This window comes from Petromyzon marinus (assembly GCF_048934315.1).
Source record: "Petromyzon marinus isolate PM22_M1 ecotype Great Lakes invasive population chromosome 76 unlocalized genomic scaffold, UKy_Petmar_22M1.pri1.0 chr76_unloc.1, whole genome shotgun sequence".
NCBI classification, from domain to species: Eukaryota; Metazoa; Chordata; class Hyperoartia; order Petromyzontiformes; family Petromyzontidae; genus Petromyzon; species Petromyzon marinus.
In genome coordinates this window covers 836,621-862,912 of record NW_027422618.1, presented here as the reverse complement: position 1 = coordinate 862,912, position 26,292 = coordinate 836,621, and the positions used below count along the sequence as shown (strand labels likewise).

Here is a 26,292-nt window from a genome sequence, read left to right as displayed (position 1 = left end):
TATCGTGCGATTTATCGCTTTATACCGCCGGTAACATGGCAACTCTGAAGTCTACAGGTAAAGTCTACAGGTAAGGTCTACAGGTAAAGTCTACAGGTAAAATTTACATGTAGAATCTACAGCTAAAGTCTACAGGTAGAGTCTACAGGTAAAGTCTAGAGGTAAAGTCTATAGGTAGAGTCGGCAGATAAAGTCTACAGGTAGAGTCTACATGTAGAATCTAGAAGTAAAGTCTACAGGTAAAGTCTACAGGTAATGTCTACAGGTGTCTACAGGTAAAGTCTACAGGTTATGTCTACAGGTAAAGTCTACCAGGTAGAACCTACAGGTAGAGTCTACAGGTAAAGTCTACAGATAATGTCTACAGGTCAAGTCTACCAGGTAGAATCTACAGGAAATGTCTACAGGTAGAATCTACAGGTAAAGTCTACAGGTAGAATCTACAGGTAAAGTCTACCAGGTAAATACTGCAGGTAAAGTCTATGGGTAAAGTCTACAGGTAGTCTACAGGTAAAGTCTACGGGTAAAGTCTACGGGTAAAATCTACGGGTAAAGTTAACAGGTAGAGCCTACAGGTAAAGTCTACGGGTAAAGTCTACAGGTAGAGCCTACAGGTAAAGTCTACAGGTAAAGTCTACCAGGTAGAGTCTACAGGTAAAGTCTACGAGGTAAAGTCTACAGGTAGAGTCTACAGGTAAAGTCTACATGTAGAATCTACAGGTAAAGACTACAGGTAAAGTCTACAGTAAAGTCTACGGGTAAAGTCTATAGGTAGAGCTTACAGGTAAAGTCTACAGGTAAAGTCTACAGGTAAAGTCTACAGTAAAGTCTACAGGTAAAGCCTGCAGGTAAAGTCTACAGGTAAAGTCTACGAGGTAGAATCTACCAGGTAAAATCTACATGTAGAGTCTATAGGTAGAGTCTACCAGGTAGAACCTACAGGTAAAGTCTACAGGTAAAGTCTACAGGTCAAGTCTACCAGGTAGAATCTACAGGTAAAGTCTGCAGGTAAAGTCTATAGGTAAAGTCTGCATGTAGAATCTACAGGTAAAGACCACAGGTAAAGTCTACAGTAAAGTCTACAGGTAAAGCCTGCAGGTAAAGTCTACAGGTAAAGTCTACGAGGTAGAATCTACCAGGTAAAATCTACATGTAGAGTCTACCAGGTAGAATCTACAGGTAAAGTCTACAGGTAAAGTGTACAGGTCAAGTCTACCAGGTAGAATCTACAGGTAAAGTCTGCAGGTAAAGTCTACAGGTAAAGTCTGCAGGTAGAATCTACAGGTAAAGTCCGCAGGTAAAGTCTACAGGTAAAGTCTGCAGGTAGAGTCTACAGGTAAAGTCTACAAGTAGAATCTACTGGTAAAGTCTGCAGGTAAAGTCTACAGGTAAAATCTGCAGGTAGAGTCTACAGATAAAATCTACAGGTAAAGTCTACAGTAAAGTCTATAGGTAAAGTCTACAGGTAAAGTCTACCAGGTAGAATCTACAGGTAGAATCTACAGGTAAAGTCTACAGGTAGAGTCTACAGGTAGAGTCTACAGGTAAAGTCTACGAGGTAAAAGCCTACAGGTAAAGTCTACAGATAGAATCTACCAGGTAAAGTCTACAGGTAGAATCTACAGGTAGAATGTACAGGTAAAGTCAACAGGTAGATCTACGAGGTAAAGTCTACAGGTAAAGTCTACCGGTAAAGTCTACAGGTAAAGTCTACAGGTAAAGTCTACAGGTAGCATCTACATGTAGAGTCTACATGTAAAGTCTACAGGTAAAGTCTACAGGTAAAGTCTACCAGGTAGCATCTACAGGTAAAGTCTACATGTAGAATCTACAGGAAAAGTCTACATGTAAAGTCTACCGGTAAAGTCTACGGGTAAAGTCTACAGGTAAAGTCTACAGGTAAAGTCTACGAGGTAGAATCTACAGGTGATGTCTACAGGTAAAGTCTGCAGGTAGAATCTAGAGGTAAAGTCCACAGGTAAAGTCTACAGGTAAAGTCTGCAGGTAGAGTCTACAGGAAGAATCTACAGGTAACGTCTGCAGGTAAAGTCTACAGGTAAAGTTTACAGGTAAAGTCTATGGGTAAAGTCTACAGGTAAAGTCTACCAGGTAGCATCTACAGGTAAAGTCTACATGTAGATTCTACAGGTAAAGTCTACGAGGTAGAATTTACAGGTAAAGTCTACAGGTAAAGTCTGCAGGTAGAATCTACAGGTAAAGTCCATAGGTAAAGTCTACAGGAAAAGTCTGCAGGTAGAGTTTACAGGTAAAGTCTACAGGAATAATCTACAGGTAAAGTCTGCAGGTAAAGTCTACCAGGTAGAATCTACAGGAAGAATTTACAGGTAATGTCTACAGGTAGAGTCTACAGGTAAAGTCTACAGGTAGAGTCTACAGGTAGAGTCTACAGGTAAAGTCTACGAGGTAAAAGTCTACAGGTAAAGTCTACAGGTAAAGTCTACAGGTAGAATCTACCAGGTAAAGTCTACAGGTAGAATCTACAGGTAGAATGTACAGGTAAAGTCTACAGGTAGATCTAGGAGGTAAAGTCTACAGGTAAAGTCTACAGGTAGAGTCTACAAGTAAAGTCTACAGGTAAAGTCTAAAGGTAGAGTCTACCAGGTAGAATCTACTGGTAAAGTCTACAGGTAAAGTCTACAGGTAAAGTCTACAGGTAAAGTCTACAGGTAGCGTCTACATGTAGAGTCTACATGTAAAGTCTACAGGTAAAGTCTACAGGTAAAGTCTACCAGGTAGCATCTACAGGTAAAGTCTACATGTAGAATCTACAGGAAAAGTCTACATGTAAAGTCTACGGGTAAAGTCTACAGGTAAAGTCTACAGGTAAAGTCTACGAGGTAGAATCTACAGGTGAAGTCTACAGGTAAAGTCTGCAGGTAGAATCTAGTGGTAAAGTCCACAGGTAAAGTCTACAGGTAAAGTCTGCAGGTAGAGTCTACAGGAAGAATCTACAGGTAAAGTCTGGAAGTAAAGTCTACAGGTAAATTCTACAGGTAAAGTCTACGGGTAAAGTCTACAGGTGTCTACCAGGTAGAATCTACAGGTAGAATCTAAAGGTAATGTCTACAGGTAGAATCTACTGGTAAAGTCTACAGGTAGAGTTTACATGTAGAGTCTACATGTAAAGTCTACAGGTAAAGTCTACCAGGTAGCATCTACAGGTAAAGTCTACATGTAGAATCTACAGGTAAAGTCTACCGGTAAAGTCTACGGGTAAAGTCTACAGGTAAAGTCTACAGGTAAAGTCTACGAGGTAGAATCTACAGGTAAAGTCTACAGGTAAAGTCTACAGATAAAGTCTGCAGGTAGAGTTTACAGGTAAAGTCTACAGGAAGAATCTACAGGTAATGTCTACAGGTAAATTCTACAGGTAAAGTCTACAGGGAAAGTCTACAAGGTAAAGTCTACAGGTAAAGTCTACAGGTAGAGTCTACAGGTAAAGTCTACAGGTAAAGTCTACGAGGTAAAGTCTACAGGTAAAGTCTACAGGTAGAATCTACCAGGTAATGTCTACAGGTAGAATCTACAGGTAGAATCTACAGGTAAAGTCTACAGGTAGAGTATACATGTAGAGTCTACATGTAAAGTCTACAGGTAAAGCCAATGGGTAAAGCCTACAGATAAAGTCTACAGGTAAAGTCTACGAGGTAGAATCTACAGGTAAAGTATACAGGTAAAGTCTACAGGTAAAGTCTACCTGGTAGCATCTACAGGTAAAGTCTACATGTAGAATCTACAGGAAAAGTCTACATGTACAGTCTACAGGTAAAGTCTATGGGTAAAGCCTACAGGTAAAATCTACAGGTAAAGTCTACGAGGTAGAATCTACAGGTAAAGTCTACAGGTAAAGTCTGCAGGTAGAATCTACAGGTAAAGTCCACAGGTAAAGTTTATGAGGTACAGTCTACATGTAGAGTCTACAGGTAAAGTCTATGGGTAAAATCTACAGGTAATGTCTACATGTAGAGTCTACAGGTAAAGTCTACAGGTAAAGTCTACCAGGTAAAGTCTACGAGGTAAAGTCTACAGGTAAAGTCTACAGGTAATGTCTACATGTAAACTCTACAGGTAAAGTCTACAGGTAGAATCTACAGGTAAAGTCTACATGTAGAATGTACAAGTAAAGTCTACATGTAGATTCTACAGATAAAGTCTACGAGGTAAAGTCTACAGCTAATGTCTACAGGTAAAGTCTACGGGTAAAGTCTACAGGTAATGTCTACATGTAGAGTCTACAGGTAAAGTATACGGGTAAAGTCTACAGGTAGAATCTACGGGTAAAGTCTACCAGGTAAAGTCTACCAGGTAAAGTCTACGAGGTAAAGTCTACAGGTAGAGTCTACAGGTAAAGTCTACGAGGTAAAGTCTACATGTAAAGTCTACAGGTAAAGTCTACAGGTAAAGTCTGCAGGTAGAATCTACAGGTAAAGTCCACAGGTAAAGTTTATGAGGTAAAGTCTACATGTAGAGTCTACAGGTAAAGTCTATGGGTAAAATCTACAGGTAATGTCTACATGTAGAGTCTACAGGTAAAGTCTACAGGTAAAGTCTACCAGGTAAAGTCTACGAGGTAAAGTCTACAGGTAAAGTCTACAGGTAATGTCTACATGTAAACTCTACAGGTAAAGTCTACAGGTAGAATCTACAGGTAAAGTCTACATGTAGAATGTACAAGTAAAGTCTACATGTAGATTCTACAGATAAAGTCTACGAGGTAAAGTCTACAGCTAATGTCTACAGGTAAAGTCTACGGGTAAAGTCTACAGGTAATGTCTACATGTAGAGTCTACAGGTAAAGTATACGGGTAAAGTCTACAGGTAGAATCTACGGGTAAAGTCTACCAGGTAAAGTCTACCAGGTAAAGTCTACGAGGTAAAGTCTACAGGTAGAGTCTACAGGTAAAGTCTACGAGGTAAAGTCTACAGGTAAAGTCTACAGGTAAAGTCTACAGGTAAAGTCTACAGGTAAAGTCTTCCAGGTAGCATCTACAGGTAAAGTTTACATGTAGAATCTACAGGAAAAGTCTACATGTAAAGTCTACGAGGTAAAGTCTACAGGTAGAATCAACAGGTAAAGTCTACAGGTAGAATCTACAGATAAAGTCTACAGGTGGATCTACGAGGTAAAATCTATAGGTAATGTCTACAGGTAGAATCTACAGGTAAAATCTACAGGTAAAGTCTACATGTAGATTCTAAAGGTAAAATCTACGAGGTAAAGTCTACAGGTAATGTCTACAGGTAAAGTCTACGGGTAAAGTCTACAGGTAATGTCTACATGTAGAGTCTACAGGTAAAGTCTACGGGTAAAGTCTACAGGTAGAGTCTACAGGTAGAGTCTACAGGTAAAGTCTACCAGGTAAAGTCTACTGGTAAAGTCTACAGGTAAAGTCTACAGGTAAAGTCTACAGGTAGAGCCTACAGGTAAAGTCTTCCAGGTAGCATCTACAGGTAAAGTTTACATGTAGAATCTACAGGAAAAGTCTACATGTAAAGTCTACGAGGTAAAGTATACAGGTAGAATCTACAGGTAAAATCTACAGTTAGAATGTACAGATAAAGTCTACAGGTAATGTCTACAGGTAGAATCTACTGGTAGAATCTACTGGTAAAGTCTACAAGTAGACTCTACAGGTAGAGTCTACAGGTAGAGTCTACAGGTAAAGTCTACAGGTAGAATCTACAGGTAAAGTCTACATGTAGATTCTACAGGTAAAGTCTACGGGTAAAGTCTACAGGTAATATCTACATGTACAGTCTACAGGTAAAGTCTATGGGTAAAGTCTACAGGTAGAGTCTACAGGTAAAGTCTACCAGGTAAAGTCTACCAGGTAAAGTCTACGAGGTAAAGTCTACAGGTAGAGTCTACAGGTAGAGTCTACAGGTAAAGTCTACCAGGTAAAGTCTACTGGTAAAGTCTACAGGTAAAGTCTACAGGTAAAGTCTACAGGTAGAGCCTACAGGTAAAGTCTTCCAGATAGCATCTACAGGTAAAGTTTACATGTAGAATCTACAGGAAAAGTCTACATGTATAGTCTTGGAAGTAAAGTCTACAGGTAGAATCTACAGATAAAGTCTACAGGTAATGTCTACAGGTAGAATCTACAGGTAGAATCTACTGGTAAAGTCGACAGGTAGAATCTACAGGTAGAGTCTACAGGTAAAGTCTACAGGTAGAGTCTACAGGTAAAGTCTACAGGTAAAGTCTACAGGTAGAATCTACAGGTAAAGTCTACATGTAGAGTCTACAGGTAAAGTCTACGAGGTAAAGTCTACAGGTAATGTCTACAGGTAAAGTCTACGGGTCAAGTCTACAGGTAGAGTCTGCAGGTAAAGTCTACAGGTAAAGTCTACCAGGTAAAGTCTACCAGGTAAAGTCTACGAGGTAAAGTCTACAGGTAAAGTCTACAGGTAATGTCTACGGGTAAAGTCTACAGGTAATGTCTACATGTAGAGTCTACAGGTAAAGTCTACAGGTAGAATCTACAGGTAAAGTCTACAGGTAAAGTCTACATGTAGAATCTACAGGTAAAGTCTACAGGTAATGTCTACAGGTAAAGTCTACGGGTAAAGTCTACAGGTAAAGTCTACATGTAGAGTCTACAGGTAAAGTATACGGGTAAAGTCTACGGGTAAAGTCTACAGGTAGAGTCTACAGGTAGAGTCTACAGGTAAAGTCTACCAGGTAAAGTCTACCAGGTAAAGTCTACGAGGTAGAGTCTACAGGTAAAGTATACGAGGTAAAGTCTACAGGTAAAGTCTACAGGTAGAGTCTCGTAGTCTACGATACAGGCTGGATGATCACGCGTCGATTGATCGTTGGAAGTTGAGGATTCATTTGACACGATTCATATTGTTGTTGTTGCCTCACCTTTAGCACTGGTTCAAGCAGAGCCTGCTGCTGCTGCTGATGAGACACTGCACGTGGAAACCGGTCCAAAGTTTTGCTCGTCTTGAAACAACGCAGCTGCTTAGATCAGTGTCACGTCGTTGGATGCGTCTTACAATCCGGTCTGCGAGTCCGGGTTTGTACAACTCTTATTTGGGTGTGTCTTACAATCCGGTAGGGTGTGTCTTACAATCTGGTAGGGTGTCTTATAATCCGGTGGGGTGTCTTACAATCCGGTAGGGTGTCTTACAATCCGGTAGGGTGTCTTACAATCTGGTAGGGTGTGTCTTACAATCTGGTAGGGTGTCTTATAATCTGGTAGGGTGTGTCTTACAATCTGGTAGGGTGTGTCTTATAATCTGGTAGGGTGTCTTATAATCTGGTAGGGTGTGTCTTACAATCTGGTAGGGTGTGTCTTACAATCTGGTAGGGTGTGTCTTATAATCTGGTAGGGTGTGTCTTACAATCCAGTAGGGTGTGTCTTACAATCCGGTAGGGTGTGTCATACAATCTGGTAGGGTGTGTCTTACAATCCGGTAGGGTGTGTCTTATAATCCGGTAGGGTGTGTCTTACAATCTGGTAGGGTGTGTCTTACAATCTGGTAGGGTGTGTCTTACAATCTGGTATGGGTGTGTCTTACAATGCGGTATGGGTGGGTGTGCCTGTGTGCGAGTGTCTAGAGAATCAGTAGAAGTTTATTAACACGTGGTGGGTGGGGGGTGTGGGCGCGGGGCGGCGGGGGCGGGAGAGAAGTGTTCACGTGGGTGTGCGTCTCACTTTCCCCTGCGTCTTATAATCCGGACGAATGCGGCTGTGCACGTAACGCTGTTAAGACACCACCACCATCACCACCACCAGCACCCACACAATCTCATTTCGCACAAAAGACAAAGCTTCGCCCCCGGTATAGCCTCAATAGGCATGTCTGGGGCAAGTGCTGTTAGTAGCGAGGAGCAGCAGCAGCGGCGGCAGCGGCGGCGGCGGCGGCTACGAAGGCCGGCACACCGCGGTACACGCAGAGGGGTAGCGGGCGCTGTGGCCGCTAGGCCGCCTTTGTCTCCCTGGCGGCGATGCTTGCTACGCACCGCTCCACCGGGTCACCCGTTTGGGGCCGAGTCGACCTAGGGGAGAGCCGCCGCGCACCACTGGGCCACCGGCACGCCGCACGCATCCACACGTACACAGACAACGCAGCAAACGACGACGACGATGATGACGATGACGATGACGACAACGATGACGACAACGATGACGACGATGGGACATTTGCATGACATGCGACTGCTTTGTCCACATCTGGGCGAGGAGTTGCGCGATGAGGTGGGGGCGGGGGCGAGGGGAGGAGGGGCGAGGGCGGGGGGGGGTGCTGCTAGGCGTGGCTACTGCGGGCTTGGCCCTCCCACTCTGCAGGTAGACGGGCCAGGAGGCGATGTTGAACGCGAGCAAAGAGAGCGGGAACAGGGCCCGTGAGTAGCGGTCCACTCCCTCCACCTCCTCCAGCACCTCCTCCCTCCCTCCTCTCCACCCCCCCCTCGCCCCCACACCCCCACACCCCACTCTACAGGTAGACAGACCAGTAAACTACGTTGAAGAAGAGGAACGAGAGCGGGAAGAGAGCCCGCGCGTAGTGGTCCACGCGTTTCGCCTCCGACGGGATGATCGGCTTGGCTGGGGGCGGCTTCTTGGGGGCGCCCCCGGCGGCGGCGTTGCCGCCGGCCCCCGCGCCGGCGGGGCCCAGGGCGCCCCCCACGGGCTTGCCGTAGCAGTCGTAGTTGGTGAGGTCGAAGTCCCGCGGGAGGCTGCCCACGATGCTGAAGTCGTGGGCGCGGAGGTCGGAGCGCGACGGGAAGGCGCGGCGGGCGGCGGCCTGGAGAAGGTTGGGGTGGGGGGGAGGTGGGGGGGGGGGGGAGGGGAGGGGGTGTGGGGGGGAGGTGGGGGGAAGGGGGAGGAGAGTGAGTGGGACGTCATCTCAGAGTGAGCCATCTGAGTCGTGGGCACGGAGGTCGGACTGTGACGTTGAAGGCGGCAGTGGGCGGTGGACTGGAAGGGGGTGGGGGGAGGAGAGGGGAGTATGGGGGGAGGGGGGAGGGGAGGAGGTGGGGGGCGGAGTTGGGGGGGAGGTGTGGGCGGATGTAGAAACAGCTGACAAATGTTCCACCTCTTCCTCAATCTCCTCCTCCTCTTCCAGTACCACCACCTCCACTCTCCGGCTCCCTCACCCCATTAACCCCCCTCCGTTGACCCCTCCCCCTCATTGACCCGCCCCCACCATTGACCCCTCCCCCACCATTGACCTCTACCCTTCTTTGACCTCCCCCTTCATTGACCCCTCCCCCTCATTGACCCCACCGCCTCCATTGACCCCCTCCCCCCCCTATGAATGCCGCACGGAAGGCGAGTGCAGTACCCCTGGATTGGTCAAACTGGGGTTGTGGCTGGCTTGATTTTGTTTTTTTTTTAAAACAGGGGATAGGCCCAGTGGGTGTGTGAGTGCACGCCAGCATACGGAGGAATCGCACTCCTCGGCCTCGCAGGTGGCAGAGTGCTGGAGTGGCGGCTCCTACTACGCCGGGGGGCGGTTCGAGCCTCCGATTCAGGACGAGCGTGACGGGGATCCCCGTCACGGTCGTGGAACAACGGAGCAGATCTCGTGCCCTCTCGCGGACGCACGAGGTGTCCCTGCCTCCGCTTCGTAGGCTTCGGAGAGGGCGCGCGTGTTCCATCCCGCGGTGTCTACGAAGGGAGGCGTCGGCGGTGGGATCGCGTAACGTAGCCCGGCCCACCTCCGTGTGCTACCGAGAGCGTCGATTCATTCGCCCGCGGGCCGCTCGGCTCCGCCGATGGGGTTGCATCTCGCCTTCGCTCGCCGTGCGCGATCTGTTCGTGGACGGGATATCGAGGCGCGCCCGAGGTACGCGGGAGGAGAGTAACCCGGTGCGGGAGGTCCACGTGAGTTGGCGTCGCTGCTGTGCACAGACGGCGTTGTCCCCCTTCGCCTCGTAGGGCTGCGACCTCCGGCGAGTTCGCCTGAACGCAGTGCCGGATGAAGCTAGCGCGGGGCCCGTATAGCGTACGTTGTTACAACGGGGCCCCTAAATTTAAAAAAAAAATTAAAAAAAAAAAAAAAACACGTAAATATCAGAACAGAAATGTTTAACTTGCAGAGTAAAGCAATTGTATTCTTGGGTCTTTTGGTAAAGTCACGAAGAAAATAACGAAAAATGACGAGAAGAAGGCACTTTGCAAGCCCACTGGCTATCAACAAAGATTCGTTCACGAAGCCACCCATATATATATAGGGACACAGACACAATTTCAACAGAGAAGATGGGTACAAACTGAGCGATCATTGGAAGGACGTCACCAACCGGTTTCGGTCACGATTGGCGATGATGTTCCCATCCTTACCACCTTCCGATGTTAGCTGTGCTTTCAGCCCATTTCAAACTTGCGCTTTCACAGGGTTCACAACCGCACAGTCACTTCGTGTGATCTTCCATTGACATCCTAATCTCTCATTAACTTGCGAATTTTCACCTGGCAGCCCTTTGATTGGTGGAAAACCGACCACCGTTGGGTTGGCTGCCCACCACTTACATTATCATTGGCTGCTGACATTCGGGCTACGCCCATTTCAAACCCCTTATAAACAGTTTGCCTTGGAAGCTCACCCACCTTTGCCTGAAGATGACCGCTCGTGTTGTGATCGAAACATCGTAGTTTTTTTGTTATTTTTTGTTCTTTTCTTTGAAACTTTCTACGAGACTTCACCAAAAGACCCAAGAATATTCATTCCTGCATGCATGAAAGCTTTAAGTCAAGATTTTAGGAAATTGTATTGTTTCATTTGCTATGCAGCCGAGATAATACGGCAAATGGCTAACCTTAAACACCCAGTCGCTCGTAAAAGTTGAAAGCAGTATAGTACTATAGTAATAGGGCAAGTGCAGAATCACTGAACCAGAATTCATAGATGAAAGCATTTAGCGCGAAGGCCCTTGAAAGTGCAGGGCCCGTAGCTACTACATATGTAGCTACTACATATGTAGTAGCTACATATGTAGCTACAACATATGTAGCTGCTACATATGTAGCTGCTACATATGTAGTAGCTACTACATATGTAGTTACAGCTACACTACATATGTAGTAGCTACTACATATGTAGCTACTACATATGTAGCTACTACATATGTAGCTACTACAAATGTAGCTACTACAAATGTAGCTACTACATATGTAGCTACTACATATGTAGCTACTACATATGTAGCTACTACATATGTAGTAGTACATATGTAGTAGCTACATATGTAGTAGCTACATATGTAGTAGCTACAACATATGTAGCTGCTACATATGTAGCTGCTACATATGTAGTAGCTACTACATATGTAGTAGCTACTACATATGTAGTTACAGCTACACTACATATGTAGTAGCTACTACATATGTAGTAGCTACTACATATGTAGTAGCTACTACATATGTAGTAGCTACTACATATGTAGTAGCTACTACATATGTAGCTACTACATATGTAGCTACTACATATGTAGCTACTACATATGTGGCTACTACATATGTGGCTACTACATATGTGGCTACTACATATGTGGCTACTACATGTGTAGCTACTACATGTGTAGCTACTACATGTGTAGCTACTACATGTGTAGCTACTACATATGTAGCTACTACATGTGTAGCTACTACATGTGTAGCTACTACATGTGTAGCTACTACATGTGTAGCTACTACATATGTAGCTACGACATATGTAGACACTTTTGCCGCTAGGCTAATCCGGCACTTCCGAAACGGTTCGATGCCAAAGCGTGAACGCGGCGACGGTTGCGGTTCGGCAAACCTCAAAATCCGAGGCCACCGTTCACTCTAGCCGGGAGACGGTGGAGTGCGCCGAGGGCGGGATGAAGCAGCCCTCGGACCGGAGGGGCCTAAGTAAACCTCGGGGGTCTCTTTCCCGCGAGCGACGGAGGCAAGTGGGAGCGGGAGATCGGCCGGCGGATCGGAGCGGCGGCGTCCACGCTGCTTTGCGGGTGCCGTGCGGGAGGCGAGATCTCAAGTGGAGCGCTCTCTCTCCCTCGGGGGGGGGGGGGGGTGGGGGGGTATTTGCAGCCCCGTCGACTCGTCCCACGCTCTCTCCTACGCGGACCTTTGTGGTGACGACCGAAACGGAGGAGGCCGCTACCGAAACGAGGATCGAGAGGAGCCGGTCGAGATTTTGGTTTGGGCACCCGCTGAGGATGCCCCCCTACCGGGACAGCGCCGGCCCACCGGGCGGAGAGCCCCGGGGACGGAGCAGGACGACGCCGCTCGGCTGGCCTGGGAACGACGGGGAATTCCCCAGACGGAGCTCGTCTGTGTACACTAGTGTAGTGTATACTAGTGTACACTACACTAGTGTAGTGTACACTAGTGTAGTATACACTACACTAGTGTACACTACACTAGTGTATACTACACTAGTGTACACTACACTAGTGTAATGTACACTAGTGTAGTATACACTACACTAGTGTACACTACACTAGTATACACTACACTAGTGTAGTGTATACTAGTGTAGTGTGTATACTAGTGTAGTGTACACTAGTGTAGTGTATACTAGTGTACACTACACTAGTGTACACTACACTAGTGTAGTGTATACTAGTGTAGTGTATACTACACTAATAAACACTACACTAGTGTAGTGTACACTAGTGTAGTGTATACTAGTGTAGTGTATACTGGTGTAGTGTACACTAGTGTAGTGTATACTAGTGTAGTGTATACTGGTGTAGTGTACACTAGTGTAGTGTATACTAGTGTATACTACACTAGTGTACACTAGTGTAGTGTATAGTGTAGTGTATAGTGTCGTGTATAGTGTAGTGTGTAGTGTAGTGTATAGTGTAGTGTGTAGTGGTGTATAGTGTAGTGTATAGTTCAGTGTAAAGTGTAGTGCAGTACACAGTGTAGTGTATAGTGTAGTGTATAGTGTAGTGTATAGTGCAGTGTGTAGTGTATACTGTAGTGTGTAGTGGTGTGTAGTGTATACTGTAGTGTGTAGTGGTGTATAGTGTAGTGTAGAGTGTAGTGTGTAGTGGTGTATAGTGTAGTGTATAGTGTAGTGTATAGTGTAGTGTATAGTGTAGTGTAGTGTGTAGTGTAGAGTGTAGTGTATAGTGTATTGTAGAGTGTAGTGTGCAGTGTAGTGTATGGTGTAGTGTATAGTGTAGTGTATAGTGTAGTGTATAGTGTAGTGTATAGTGTAGTGCAGTGTGTAGTGTAGTGTGTAGTGTAGTGTAGTGTGTAGTGTACAGTGTAGTGTACAGTGTAGTGTGCAGTGCAGTGTACAGTGTAGTGTACAGTGTATAGTGTAGTGTATAGTGTAGTGTACAGTGTAGCGTGTAGTGTAGTGTATAGTGTAGTGTACAGTGTAGTGTATAGTGTAGTGTGTAGTATATAGTGTAGTGTGTAGTGGTGTACAGTGCAGTGTGCAGTGTGGTGTACAGTGTAGTGTGCAGTGTAGTGTATCGTGTAGTGTATAGTGTAGTGTATGGTGTGGTGTATAGTGTAGTGTACAGTGTAGTGTGCAGTGTAGTGTACAGTGTAGTGTAACGTGTAGTGTACAGTGTAGTGTGTGGTGTGGTGTATAGTGTAGTGTACAGTGTAGTGTGCAGTGTAGTGTACAGTGTAGTGTGACGTGTAGTGTACAGTGTAGTGTGTGGTGTGGTGTGTAGTGTGTGGTGTGGTGTATAGTGTAGTGTATAGTGTAGTGTACAGTGTAGTGTGCAGTGTAGTGTACAGTGTAATGTGCGGTGTGGTGTACAGTGTAGTGTGCAGTGTGGTGTATAGTGTAGTGTGCAGTGTAGTGTACAGTGTAGTGTGTGGTGTAGTGTACAGTGTAGTGTGCAGTGTATTGTGTAGTGTACAGTGTAGTTGTGTGCAGTGTAGTGTATAGTGTAGTGTATAGTGTAGTGTACAGTGTAGTGTACGGTGTAGTGTACAGTGTAGTGTGCAGTGTAGTGTACGGTGTAGTGTACAGTGTAGTGTACAGTGTAGTGTATATGCTACTGCTCCCTCTGACCCGAGCGGAGTTCCCGTCGGCTGTGGGGGTCCCGTTACTAGTGTAGTGTATACTGGTGTAGTGTATACTAGTGTAGTGTATACTAGTGTAGTGTATACTGGTGTAGTGTATACTAGTGTAGTGTATACTGGTGTAGTGTATACTGGTGTAGTGTATACTGGTGTAGTGTATACTAGTGTAGTGTATACTGGTGTAGTGTATACTGGTGTAGTGTATACTGGTGTAGTGTATACTAGTGTAGTGTATACTGGTGTAGTGTATACTAGTGTAGTGTACACTTGTGTAGTGTATACTGGTGTAGTGTATACTAGTGTAGTGTACACTTGTGTAGTGTATACTAGTGTAGTGTATACTAGTGTAGTGTACACTAGTGTAGTGTATACTAGTGTAGTGTATACTGGTGTAGTGTATACTGGTGTAGTGTATACTAGTGTAGTGTATACTGGTGTAGTGTATACTGGTGTAGTGTATACTAGTGTAGTGTATACTGGTGTAGTGTATACTAGTGTAGTGTATACTAGTGTAGTGTATACTGGTGTAGTGTATACTAGTGTAGTGTACACTTGTGTAGTGTACACTGGTGTAGTGTACACTAGTGTAGTGTATACTGGTGTAGTGTATACTAGTGTAGTGTACACTTGTGTAGTGTACACTGGTGTAGTGTACACTAGTGTAGTGTATACTAGTGTAGTGTATACTGGTTTAGTGTATACTGGTGTAGTGTATACTAGTGTAGTGTACACTTGTGTAGTGTACACTGGTGTAGTGTACACTAGTGTAGTGTATACTGGTGTAGTGTATACTAGTGTAGTGTACACTTGTGTAGTGTACACTGGTGTAGTGTACACTAGTGTAGTGTATACTAGTGTAGTGTATACTGGTGTAGTGTATACTAGTGTAGTGTACACTTGTGTAGTGTACACTTGTGTAGTGTATACTAGTGTAGTGTATACTAGTGTAGTGTATACTGGTGTAGTGTATACTAGTGTAGTGTACACTTGTGTAGTGTACACTGGTGTAGTGTACACTAGTGTAGTGTATACTAGTGTAGTGTATACTGGTGTAGTGTATACTAGTGTAGTGTACACTTGTGTAGTGTACACTTGTGTAGTGTATACTAGTGTAGTGTATACTAGTGTAGTGTATACTAGTGTAGTGTATACTAGTGTAGTGTACACTTGTGTAGTGTATACTAGTGTAGTGTACACTTGTGTAGTGTACACTTGTGTAGTGTATACTAGTGTAGTGTATACTAGTGTAGTGTATACTAGTGTAGTGTATACTGGTGTAGTGTATACTAGTGTAGTGTATACTGGTGTAGTGTACACTAGTGTAGTGTACACTTGTGTAGTGTATACTAGTGTAGTGTATACTGGTGTAGTGTACACTAGTGTAGTGTATACTAGTGTAGTGTATACTAGTGTAGTGTATACTGGTGTAGTGTACACTAGTGTAGTGTATACTGGTGTAGTGTATACTAGCGTAGTGTATACTGGTGTAGTGTACACTAGTGTAGTGTACACTTGTGTAGTGTATACTAGTGTAGTGTATACTGGTGTAGTGTATACTAGTGTAGTGTATACTAGTGTAGTGTATACTGGTGTAGTGTACACTAGTGTAGTGTACACTTGTGTAGTGTATACTAGTGTAGTGTATACTGGTGTAGTGTACACTAGTGTAGTGTATACTAGTGTAGTGTATACTGGTGTAGTGTACACTTGTGTAGTGTACACTAGTGTAGTGTATACTAGTGTAGTGTACACTAGTGTAGTGTATACTGGTGTAGTGTATACTAGTGTAGTGTATACTGGTGTAGTGTACACTAGTGTAGTGTACACTTGTGTAGTGTATACTAGTGTAGTGTATACTGGTGTAGTGTATACTAGTGTAGTGTATACTAGTGTAGTGTATACTGGTGTAGTGTACACTAGTGTAGTGTACACTTGTGTAGTGTATACTAGTGTAGTGTATACTGGTGTAGTGTACACTAGTGTAGTGTATACTAGTGTAGTGTATACTGGTGTAGTGTACACTTGTGTAGTGTACACTAGTGTAGTGTATACTAGTGTAGTGTACACTAGTGTAGTGTATACTGGTGTAGTGTATACTAGTGTAGTGTATACTGGTGTAGTGTACACTAGTGTAGTGTACACTTGTGTAGTGTATACTAGTGTAGTGTATACTGGTGTAGTGTATACTAGTGTAGTGTATACTAGTGTAGTGTATACTGGTGTAGTGTACACTAGTGTAGTGTACACTTGTGTAGTGTATACTAGTGTAGTGTATACTGGTGTAGTGTACACTAGTGTAGTGTATACTAGTGTAGTGTATACTGGTGTAGTGTACACTTGTGTAGTGTACACTAGTGTAGTGTATACTAGTGTAGTGTATACTGGTGTAGTGTACACTTGTGTAGTGTACACTAGTGTAGTGTATACTAGTGTAGTGTATACTGGTGTAGTGTACACTTGTGTAGTGTACACTAGTGTAGTGTATACTAGTGTAGTGTATACTAGTGTAGTGTATACTGGTGTAGTGTATACTAGTGTAGTGTACACTAGTGTAGTGTACACTAGTGTAGTGTATACTAGTGTAGTGTATACTGGTGTAGTGTACACTTGTGTAGTGTACACTAGTGTAGTGTATACTAGTGTAGTGTATACTAGTGTAGTGTATACTGGTGTAGTGTACACTTGTGTAGTGTATACTAGTGTAGTGTATACTAGTGTAGTGTACACTTGTGTAGTGTACACTAGTGTAGTGTATACTAGTGTAGTGTATACTGGTGTAGTGTATACTAGTGTAGTGTATACTAGTGTAGTGTATACTAGTGTAGTGTATACTGGTGTAGTGTATACTAGTGTAGTGTACACTTGTGTAGTGTATACTAGTGTAGTGTATACTGGTGTAGTGTACACTAGTGTAGTGTACACTTGTGTAGTGTATACTGGTGTAGTGTATACTAGTGTAGTGTACACTTGTGTAGTGTATACTAGTGTAGTGTACACTAGTGTAGTGTATACTGGTGTAGTGTATACTAGTGTAGTGTACACTTGTGTAGTGTATACTAGTGTAGTGTATACTGGTGTAGTGTACACTAGTGTAGTGTACACTTGTGTAGTGTATACTGGTGTAGTGTATACTAGTGTAGTGTACACTTGTGTAGTGTATACTAGTGTAGTGTATACTGGTGTAGTGTACACTAGTGTAGTGTACACTAGTGTAGTGTATACTAGTGTAGTGTATACTAGTGTAGTGTATACTGGTGTAGTGTATACTAGTGTAGTGTACACTAGTGTAGTGTACACTAGTGTAGTGTATACTGGTGTAGTGTATACTAGTGTAGTGTACACTTGTGTAGTGTATACTAGTGTAGTGTATACTGGTGTAGTGTACACTAGTGTAGTGTACACTTGTGTAGTGTATACTGGTGTAGTGTATACTAGTGTAGTGTACACTTGTGTAGTGTATACTAGTGTAGTGTATACTGGTTTAGTGTACACTAGTGTAGTGTACACTAGTGTAGTGTATACTAGTGTAGTGTATACTAGTGTAGTGTATACTGGTGTAGTGTATACTAGTGTAGTGTACACTAGTGTAGTGTACACTAGTGTAGTGTATACTGGTGTAGTGTATACTAGTGTAGTGTACACTTGTGTAGTGTATACTAGTGTAGTGTATACTGGTGTAGTGTACACTAGTGTAGTGTACACTTGTGTAGTGTATACTGGTGTAGTGTATACTAGTGTAGTGTACACTTGTGTAGTGTATACTAGTGTAGTGTATACTGGTGTAGTGTACACTAGTGTAGTGTACACTAGTGTAGTGTATACTAGTGTAGTGTATACTAGTGTAGTGTATACTGGTGCAGTGTATACTAGTGTAGTGTACACTAGTGTAGTGTACACTAGTGTAGTGTATACTGGTGTAGTGTATACTAGTGTAGTGTACACTTGTGTAGTGTATACTAGTGTAGTGTATACTGGTGTAGTGTACACTAGTGTAGTGTACACTTGTGTAGTGTATACTGGTGTAGTGTATACTAGTGTAGTGTACACTTGTGTAGTGTATACTAGTGTAGTGTATACTAGTGTAGTGTACACTAGTGTAGTGTACACTAGTGTAGTGTATACTAGTGTAGTGTATACTGGTGTAGTGTACACTTGTGTAGTGTATACTAGTGTAGTGTATACTAGTGTAGTGTATTCTGGTGTAGTGTACACTAGTGTAGTGTATACTAGTGTAGTGTATACTGGTGTAGTGTATACTAGTGTAGTGTACACTTGTGTAGTGTATACTAGTGTAGTGTATACTGGTGTAGTGTACACTAGTGTAGTGTACACTAGTGTAGTGTATACTAGTGTAGTGTATACTGGTGTAGTGTACACTTGTGTAGTGTATACTAGTGTAGTGTATACTAGTGTAGTGTATACTGGTGTAGTGTACACTAGTGTAGTGTATACTAGTGTAGTGTATACTGGTGTAGTGTACACTAGTGTAGTGTATACTAGTGTACACTACACTAGTGTACACTAGTATAGTGTATAGTGTAGTGTATAGTGTAGTGTATAGTGTAGTGTATAGTGTAGTGTGTAGTGTAGTGTATAGTGTAGTGTATAGTGTAGTGTGTAGTGGTGTATAGTGTAGTGTATAGTTCAGTGTAAAGTGTAGTGTAGTACACAGTGTAGTGTACAGTGTAGTGTGCAGTGTAGTGTACAGTGTAGTGTACAGTGTAGTGTATATGCCACTGCTCCCTCTGACCCGAGCGGAGTTCCCGTCGGCTGTGGGGGTCCCGTTGGCCGGACCTCCCCGCAGCCTCCGCGTGGACACCGACCAAACCCGCTCCTCCGTGGCCCCGCTGGGCCCCCCGCAAATCGCGGGGGGCCCCGGTGGTCCCGTGGCACCGCCCGGGGGGGCGGGCGCCGACGAGCTGGGGGGGGGGGCGCCCCCCCCTCCTCCCCCTCCGTGTGTGGGCCGAGGGCCCAGCGCCTCCATCTGTTCCTTCTTGATCTTGGCCAGCCGCTCCTTGCGGATCTTCTCGGCGGCCACTCGCTTGGGGCTGTTCACAAACACCTGGGGTGACGGGGGACATTGTGGTGGTGATGGTCACGTGATGGTGGTGATGGTCACGTGATGCTGGTGATGGTCACGTGATGGTGGTGATGGTGATGGTGGTGATGGCGCTTGGGGCTGTTCACAAACACCTGGGGTGATGGGGGACATTGCGGTGGTGATGGTCACGTGATGGTGATGGTGGTGGTGATGGTCACGTGATGCTGGTGATGGTCACGTGATGGTGGTGATGGTCACGTGATGCTGGTGATGGTCACGTGATGCTGGTGATGGTGGTGATGGCGCTTGGGGCTGTTCACAAACACCTGGGGTGACGGGGGACATTGTGGTGGTGATGGTCACGTGATGGTGGTGATGGTGGTGATGGTCACTTGATGCTGGTGATGGTCACGTGATGCTGGTGATGGTCACGTAATGCTGGTGATGGTCACGTGATGGTGGTGATGGTCACGTGATGGTGGTGATAGTCACGTGATGGTGGTGATGGTCACGTGATGGTCACGTGATGCTGGTGATGGTCACGTGATGGTGATGGTGGTGGTGATGGTCACGTGATGCTGGTGATGGTCACGTGATGGTGGTGATAGTCACGCGATGGTGGTGATGGTCACGTGATGGTCACGTGATGCTGGTGATGGTCACGTGATGGTGGTGGTGATGGTCACGTGATGGTGGTGATGGTCACGTGATGCTGGTGATGGCGCTTGGGGCTGTTCACAAACACCTGGGGTGATGGGGGACATTGCGGTGGTGATGGTCACGTGATGCTGGTGATGGTCACGTGATGCTGGTGATGGTTACGTGATGCTGGTGATGGTCACGTGATGCTGGTGATGGTGGTGATGGTGGTGATGGCGCTTGGGGCTGTTCACAAACACCTGGGGTGATGGGGGACATTGTGGTGGTGATGGTCACGTGATGGTGATGGTGGTGGTGATGGTCACGTGATGCTGGTGATGGTCACGTGATGGTGGTGATGGTCACGTGATGCTGGTGATGGCGCTTGGGGCTGTTCACAAACACCTGGGGTGATGGGGGACATTGTGGTGGTGATGGTCACGTGATGGTGGTGATGGTCACGTGATGGTGGTGATTGTCACGTGATGGTCACGTGATGGTGGTGATGGTCACGTGATGGTGGTGGTGGTGATGATGGTGGTGATGGTGGTGGTGATGGTGGTGATAGTGGTGATGGTGGTGATGGTGGTGGTGGTGATGGTGGTGATGGTGATGATGGTGGTGATGGTGGTGGTGATAGTGATGATGGTGGTGATGGTGATTGTGGTGATGGTGATGCTGGTGATGGTGGTGGTGATGGTGATGATGGTGGTGGTGATGGTGATTGTGGTGGTGATGATGGTGGTGATGATGGTGGTGATGGTGGTGATGGTGGTGGTGATGATGGTGGTGATGGTGGTGATGCTGATGGCGGACGCGGTGGTGATAGTCACGCTGATGACGAGGTGAGTGATGAGGTGAGTGACGAGGTGAGTGACGAGGTGAGTGAGTGACGAGGTGTGTGACGAGGTGAGCACGTGACGAGGCGAGTGACGAGGTGAGCACGTGACGAGGCGAGTGACGAGGTGAGTGACGAGGTGAGTGAGTGACGAGGCGAGTGAGTGACGAGGCGAGTGACGAGGTGAGTGACGAGGTGAGCACGTGACGAGGCAAGTGAGTGACGAGGTGAGTGACGAGGTGAGTGACGAGGTGAGTGAGTGACGAGGTGAGTGACGAGGTGAGTGAGTGACGAGGTGAGTGAGTGACGAGGCGAGTGACGAGGCGAGTGACGAGGTGAGTGAGTGACGAGGTGAGTGAGTGACGAGGTGAGTGACGAGGCGAGCACGTGACGAGGTTAGTGAGTGACGAGGTGAGTGACGAGGTGAGTGAGTGACGAGGCGAGTGACGAGGTGAGTGACGAGGCGAGCACGTGACGAGGTGAGTGACGAGGTGAGTGACGAGGTGAGTGACGAGGTGAGTGACGAGGCGAGCACGTGACGAGGTGAGTGACGAGGCGAGCACGTGACGAGGTGAGTGACGAGGTGAGTGACGAGGTGAGTGACGAGGCGAGCACGTGACGAGGTGAGTGACGAGGTGAGTGAGTGACGAGGTGAGTGACGAGGTGAGTGACGAGGTGAGTGAGTGACGAGTTGAGCGACGAGGTGAGCGAGTGACGAGGTGAGTGACGAGGCGAGCACGTGACGAGGCCACCACCTGCACGATGGCGAACTCGACAAGGGAGGCAAACCCAAAGACGAGGCAGGCAATGAGCCAAATGTCCAGCGCCTTCACGTAGGACACCTTGGGGAGCTCGGCAGCCAGCGACATCGCCTGCGACGCCAGCGACAGCACCGACAAGATGCCTGCAGTGGTAACATCATCATCATCAGCATCATCATCAGCATCATCATCAGCAGGTAGGACACCTTGGGGAGCTCGGCAGCCAGCGACATCGCCTGCGACGCCAGCGACAGCACCGACAAGATGCCTGCAGTGGTAACATCATCATCATCAGCATCATCATCAGCATCATCATCAGCAGGTAGGACACCTTGGGGAGCTCGGCAGCCAGCGACATCGCCTGCGACGCCAGCGACAGCACCGACAAGATGCCTGCAGTGGTAACATCATCATCAGCATCATCATCATCAGCATCATCATCATCAGCATCATCATCATCAGCATCATCATCATCAGCAGGTAGGACACCTTGGGGAGCTCGGCAGCCAGCGACATCGCCTGCGACGCCAGCGACAGCACCGACAAGATGCCTGCAGTGGTAACATCATCATCATCAGCATCATCATCAGCATCATCATCAGCAGGTAGGACACCTTGGGGAGCTCGGCAGCCAGCGACATCGCCTGCGACGCCAGCGACAGCACCGACAAGATGCCTGCAGTGGTAACATCATCATCATCAGCATCATCATCATCATCAGCATCATCATCAGCATCATCATCATCAGCATCATCATCATCAGCAGGTAGGACACCTTGGGGAGCTCGGCAGCCAGCGACATCGCCTGCGACGCCAGCGACAGCACCGACAAGATGCCTGCAGTGGTAACATCATCAGCATCATCATCAGCATCATCATCAGCAGCGTCATCAGCAGGTAGGACACCTTGGGGAGCTCGGCAGCCAGCGACATCGCCTGCGACGCCAGCGACAGCACCGACAAGATGCCTGCAGTGGTAACATCATCATCATCAGCATCATCATCATCAGCATCATCATCATCATCAGCAGTGTCATCAGCAGGTAGGACACCTTGGGGAGCTCGGCAGCCAGCGACATCGCCTGCGACGCCAGCGACAGCACCGACAAGATGCCTGCAGTGGTAACATCATCATCAGCATCATCATCATCAGCATCATCATCATCATCAGCAGTGTCATCAGCAGGTAGGACACCTTGGGGAGCTCGGCAGCCAGCGACATCGCCTGCGACGCCAGCGACAGCACCGACAAGATGCCTGCAGTGGTAACATCATCATCAGCATCATCATCATCAGCATCATCATCATCAGCATCATCATCATCAGCATCATCATCATCAGCAGGTAGGACACCTTGGGGAGCTCGGCAGCCAGCGACATCGCCTGCGACGCCAGCGACAGCACCGACAAGATGCCTGCAGTGGTAACATCATCATCAGCATCAGCATCATCAGCATCATCATCATCAGCATCATCATCATCAGCATCATCATCAGCAGTGTCATCAGCAGGTAGGACACCTTGGGGAGCTCGGCAGCCAGCGACATCGCCTGCGACGCCAGTGACAGCACCGACAAGATGCCTGCAGTGGTAACATCATCATCAGCATCATCATCATCATCATCAGCATCATCAGCATCATCATCATCAGCAGTGTCATCAGCAGGTAGGACACCTTGGGGAGCTCGGCAGCCAGCGACATCGCCTGCGACGCCAGCGACAGCACCGACAAGATGCCTGCAGTGGTAACATCATCATCAGCATCATCATCATCAGCATCATCATCATCAGCATCATCATCATCAGCATCATCATCATCAGCAGGTAGGACACCTTGGGGAGCTCGGCAGCCAGCGACATCGCCTGCGACGCCAGCGACAGCACCGACAAGATGCCTGCAGTGGTAACATCATCATCAGCATCATCATCAGCAGTGTCATCAGCAGGTAGGACACCTTGGGGAGCTCGGCAGCCAGCGACATCGCCTGCGACGCCAGCGACAGCACCGACAAGATGCCTGCAGTGGTAACATCATCATCAGCATCATCATCATCAGCATCATCATCATCAGCATCATCATCATCAGCATCATCATCATCAGCAGGTAGGACACCTTGGGGAGCTCGGCAGCCAGCGACATCGCCTGCGACGCCAGCGACAGCACCGACAAGATGCCTGCAGTGGTAACATCATCATCAGCATCATCATCATCAGCATCATCATCATCAGCATCATCATCATCAGCATCATCATCATCAGCAGGTAGGACACCTTGGGGAGCTCGGCAGCCAGCGACATCGCCTGCGACGCCAGCGACAGCACCGACAAGATGCCTGCAGTGGTAACATCATCATCAGCATCATCATCAGCAGTGTCATCAGCAGGTAGGACACCTTGGGGAGCTCGGCAGCCAGCGACATCGCCTGCGACGCCAGCGACAGCACCGACAAGATGCCTGCAGTGGTAACATCATCATCAGCATCATCATCATCAGCATCATCATCAGCATCATCAGCATCATCATCAGCATCATCATCATCAGCAGGTAGGACACCTTGGGGAGCTCGGCAGCCAGCGACATCGCCTGCGACGCCAGCGACAGCACCGACAAGATGCCTGCAGTGGTAACATCATCATCATCAGCATCATCATCAGCAGCATCATCATCAGCAGGTAGGACACCTTGGGGAGCTCGGCAGCCAGCGACATCGCCTGCGACGCCAGCGACAGCACCGACAAGATGCCTGCAGTGGTAACATCATCATCATCAGCATCATCATCATCATCAGCATCATCATCAGCATCATCAGCATCATCATCAGCATCATCATCATCAGCAGGTAGGACACCTTGGGGAGCTCGGCAGCCAGCGACATCGCCTGCGACGCCAGCGACAGCACCGACAAGATGCCTGCAGTGGTAACATCATCATCATCAGCATCATCATCAGCAGCATCATCATCAGCAGGTAGGACACCTTGGGGAGCTCGGCAGCCAGCGACATCGCCTGCGACGCCAGCGACAGCACCGACAAGATGCCTGCAGTGGTAACATCATCATCATCAGCATCATCATCATCAGCATCATCATCAGCATCATCAGCATCATCATCATCAGCATCATCATCAGCAGGTAGGACACCTTGGGGAGCTCGGCAGCCAGCGACATCGCCTGCGACGCCAGCGACAGCACCGACAAGATGCCTGCAGTGGTAACATCATCATCATCAGCATCATCATCAGCATCATCATCAGCATCATCAGCATCAGCAGTGTCATCAGCAGTGTCATCAGCATCATCAGCAGCAGTGTCATCATCATCAGCAGCAGTGTCATCATCAGCAGCAGTGTCATCATCATCATCAGCAGTGTCATCATCATCAGCAGTGTCATCATCAGCAACAGTGTCATCATCATCAGCAACAGTGTCATCATCATCAGCAGTGTCATCATCATCAGCAGTATCATCATCAGCAGTGGCATCATCATCAGCAGTGTCATCAGCAGTGTCATCATCATCAGCAGTGTCATCATCATCAGCAGTGTCATCATCATCAGCAGTGTCATCACCATCATCATCAGTAGTGTCATCATCAGCAGCAGTGTCATCATCATTATCATCAGCAATGTCATCATCATCATCAGCAGTGGCATTATCAACATCATCAGTGTCATCATCATCAGCAGCAGCAGTGTCATCATCATCAGTGTCATGATCATCATCAGTGTCATGATCATCATCAGCAGTGTCATCATCAGCAGCAGCAGTGGCATTATCAACATCAGTGTCATCATCATCAGCAGCAGCAGTGTCATCATCATCAGTGTCATGATCATCATCAGTGTCATGATCATCATCAGCAGTGTCATCATCATCAGCAGCAGTGTCATCAGCAGTGTCATCATCAGCAGCAGCAGTGTCATCATCAGCAGCAGTGTCATCATCAGTGTCATGATCATCATCAGCAGTGTCATCATCAGTGTCATGATCATCATCAGCAGTGTCATCATCAGCAGCAGTGTCATCATCATCATCATCAGTAGTGTCATCATCATTATCATCAGCAGTGTCATCATCATCAGCAGCAGTGTCATCATCATCAGCAGTGTCATCATCATCAGCAGTGTCATCATCAGCAGCAGTGTCATCATCATCAGCAGTGGCATTATCATCATCATCATCATCAGTGTCATCATCATCAGCAGTGTCATCATCATCAGCAGCAGCAGTGTCATCATCATTATCATCAGCAGTGTCATCAGCAGCAGTGTCATCATCATCAGCAGTGTCATCATCATCAGCAGCAGCAGTGTCATCATCATTATCATCAGCAGTGTCATCATCATCAGCAGCAGTATCATCATCATCAGCAGTGGCATTATCATCATCATCAGTGTCATCATCATCAGCAGTGTCATCATCAGGAGCAGTGTCATCATCATCAGTGTCATGATCATCATCAGCAGTGTCATCATCAGCAGCAGCAGTGTCATCAGCAGTGTCATCAGCAGCAGCAGTGTCATCATCAGCAGCAGTGTCATGATCAGTGTCATGATCATCATCAGCAGTGTCATCATCAGTGTCATGATCATCATCAGCAGTGTCATCATCATCAGCAGCAGTGTCATCAGCAGTCATCATCATCAGCAGCAGTGTCATCAGCAGCAGGATCATCATCATTAACAGCAGCAGCAGTGTCATCATCAGCAGCAGTGTCATCATCAGTGGTAGTAGTAGAGGTCGTAGTGTTAGTGGTAGTAGTGGTAGTAGTAGTAGTGGTAGTAGAGGTAGTAGTGGTAGTAGTAGTGGTAGTAGTAGTAGTGGTAGTAATGGTTGTAGTAGTAGTGGTCGTAGTAGAGGTAGTAGTGGTAGTAGTGGTAGTAGTAGTAGTGGTAGTAGTGGTAGTGGTAGTAGTAGTGGTAGTAGTAGTAGTGGTAGTAGTGGTAGTAGGAGGTAGTATTAATAGTGGTAGTAGTGGTAGTAGTGGTAATAGTA

At 46.7% G+C, this 26,292-nt stretch overlaps 1 protein-coding gene across 1 annotated transcript; it reads right to left on the bottom strand.

The window, feature by feature from the left end:
* Positions 1 to 26,132, bottom strand: LOC142908187 (glycine receptor subunit beta-like). Its single transcript, XM_076058507.1, has 3 exons — positions 21,292 to 26,132; positions 18,769 to 19,080; positions 1 to 8,778 (listed from the first exon to the last, which is right to left on the bottom strand). The coding sequence occupies exons 1-3, from the start codon at positions 21,403 to 21,405 to the stop codon at positions 8,470 to 8,472; spliced, it is 735 nt and encodes a 244-aa protein (XP_075914622.1). The 5' UTR covers positions 21,406 to 26,132; the 3' UTR covers positions 1 to 8,469.
* Between the last annotated feature and the right edge of the window lie 160 nt (positions 26,133 to 26,292).

What these genes read in the sequence shown, in the direction of transcription:
- LOC142908187 (XM_076058507.1), bottom strand. Translation starts at nt 21,405, where the DNA reads ATGTCGCTGGCTGCCGAGCTCCCCAAGGTGTCCTACGTGAAGGCGCTG. An exon ending in TCGAGTTCGCCATCGTGCAG is followed by an intron (nt 19,081 to 21,291) that starts GTGGTGGCCTCG and finishes CCGTCACCCCAG; the next exon opens with GTGTTTGTGAACAGCCCCAA. An exon ending in CCGACGGGAACTCCGCTCGG is followed by an intron (nt 8,779 to 18,768) that starts GTCAGAGGGAGC and finishes AACCTTCTCCAG; the next exon opens with GCCGCCGCCCGCCGCGCCTT.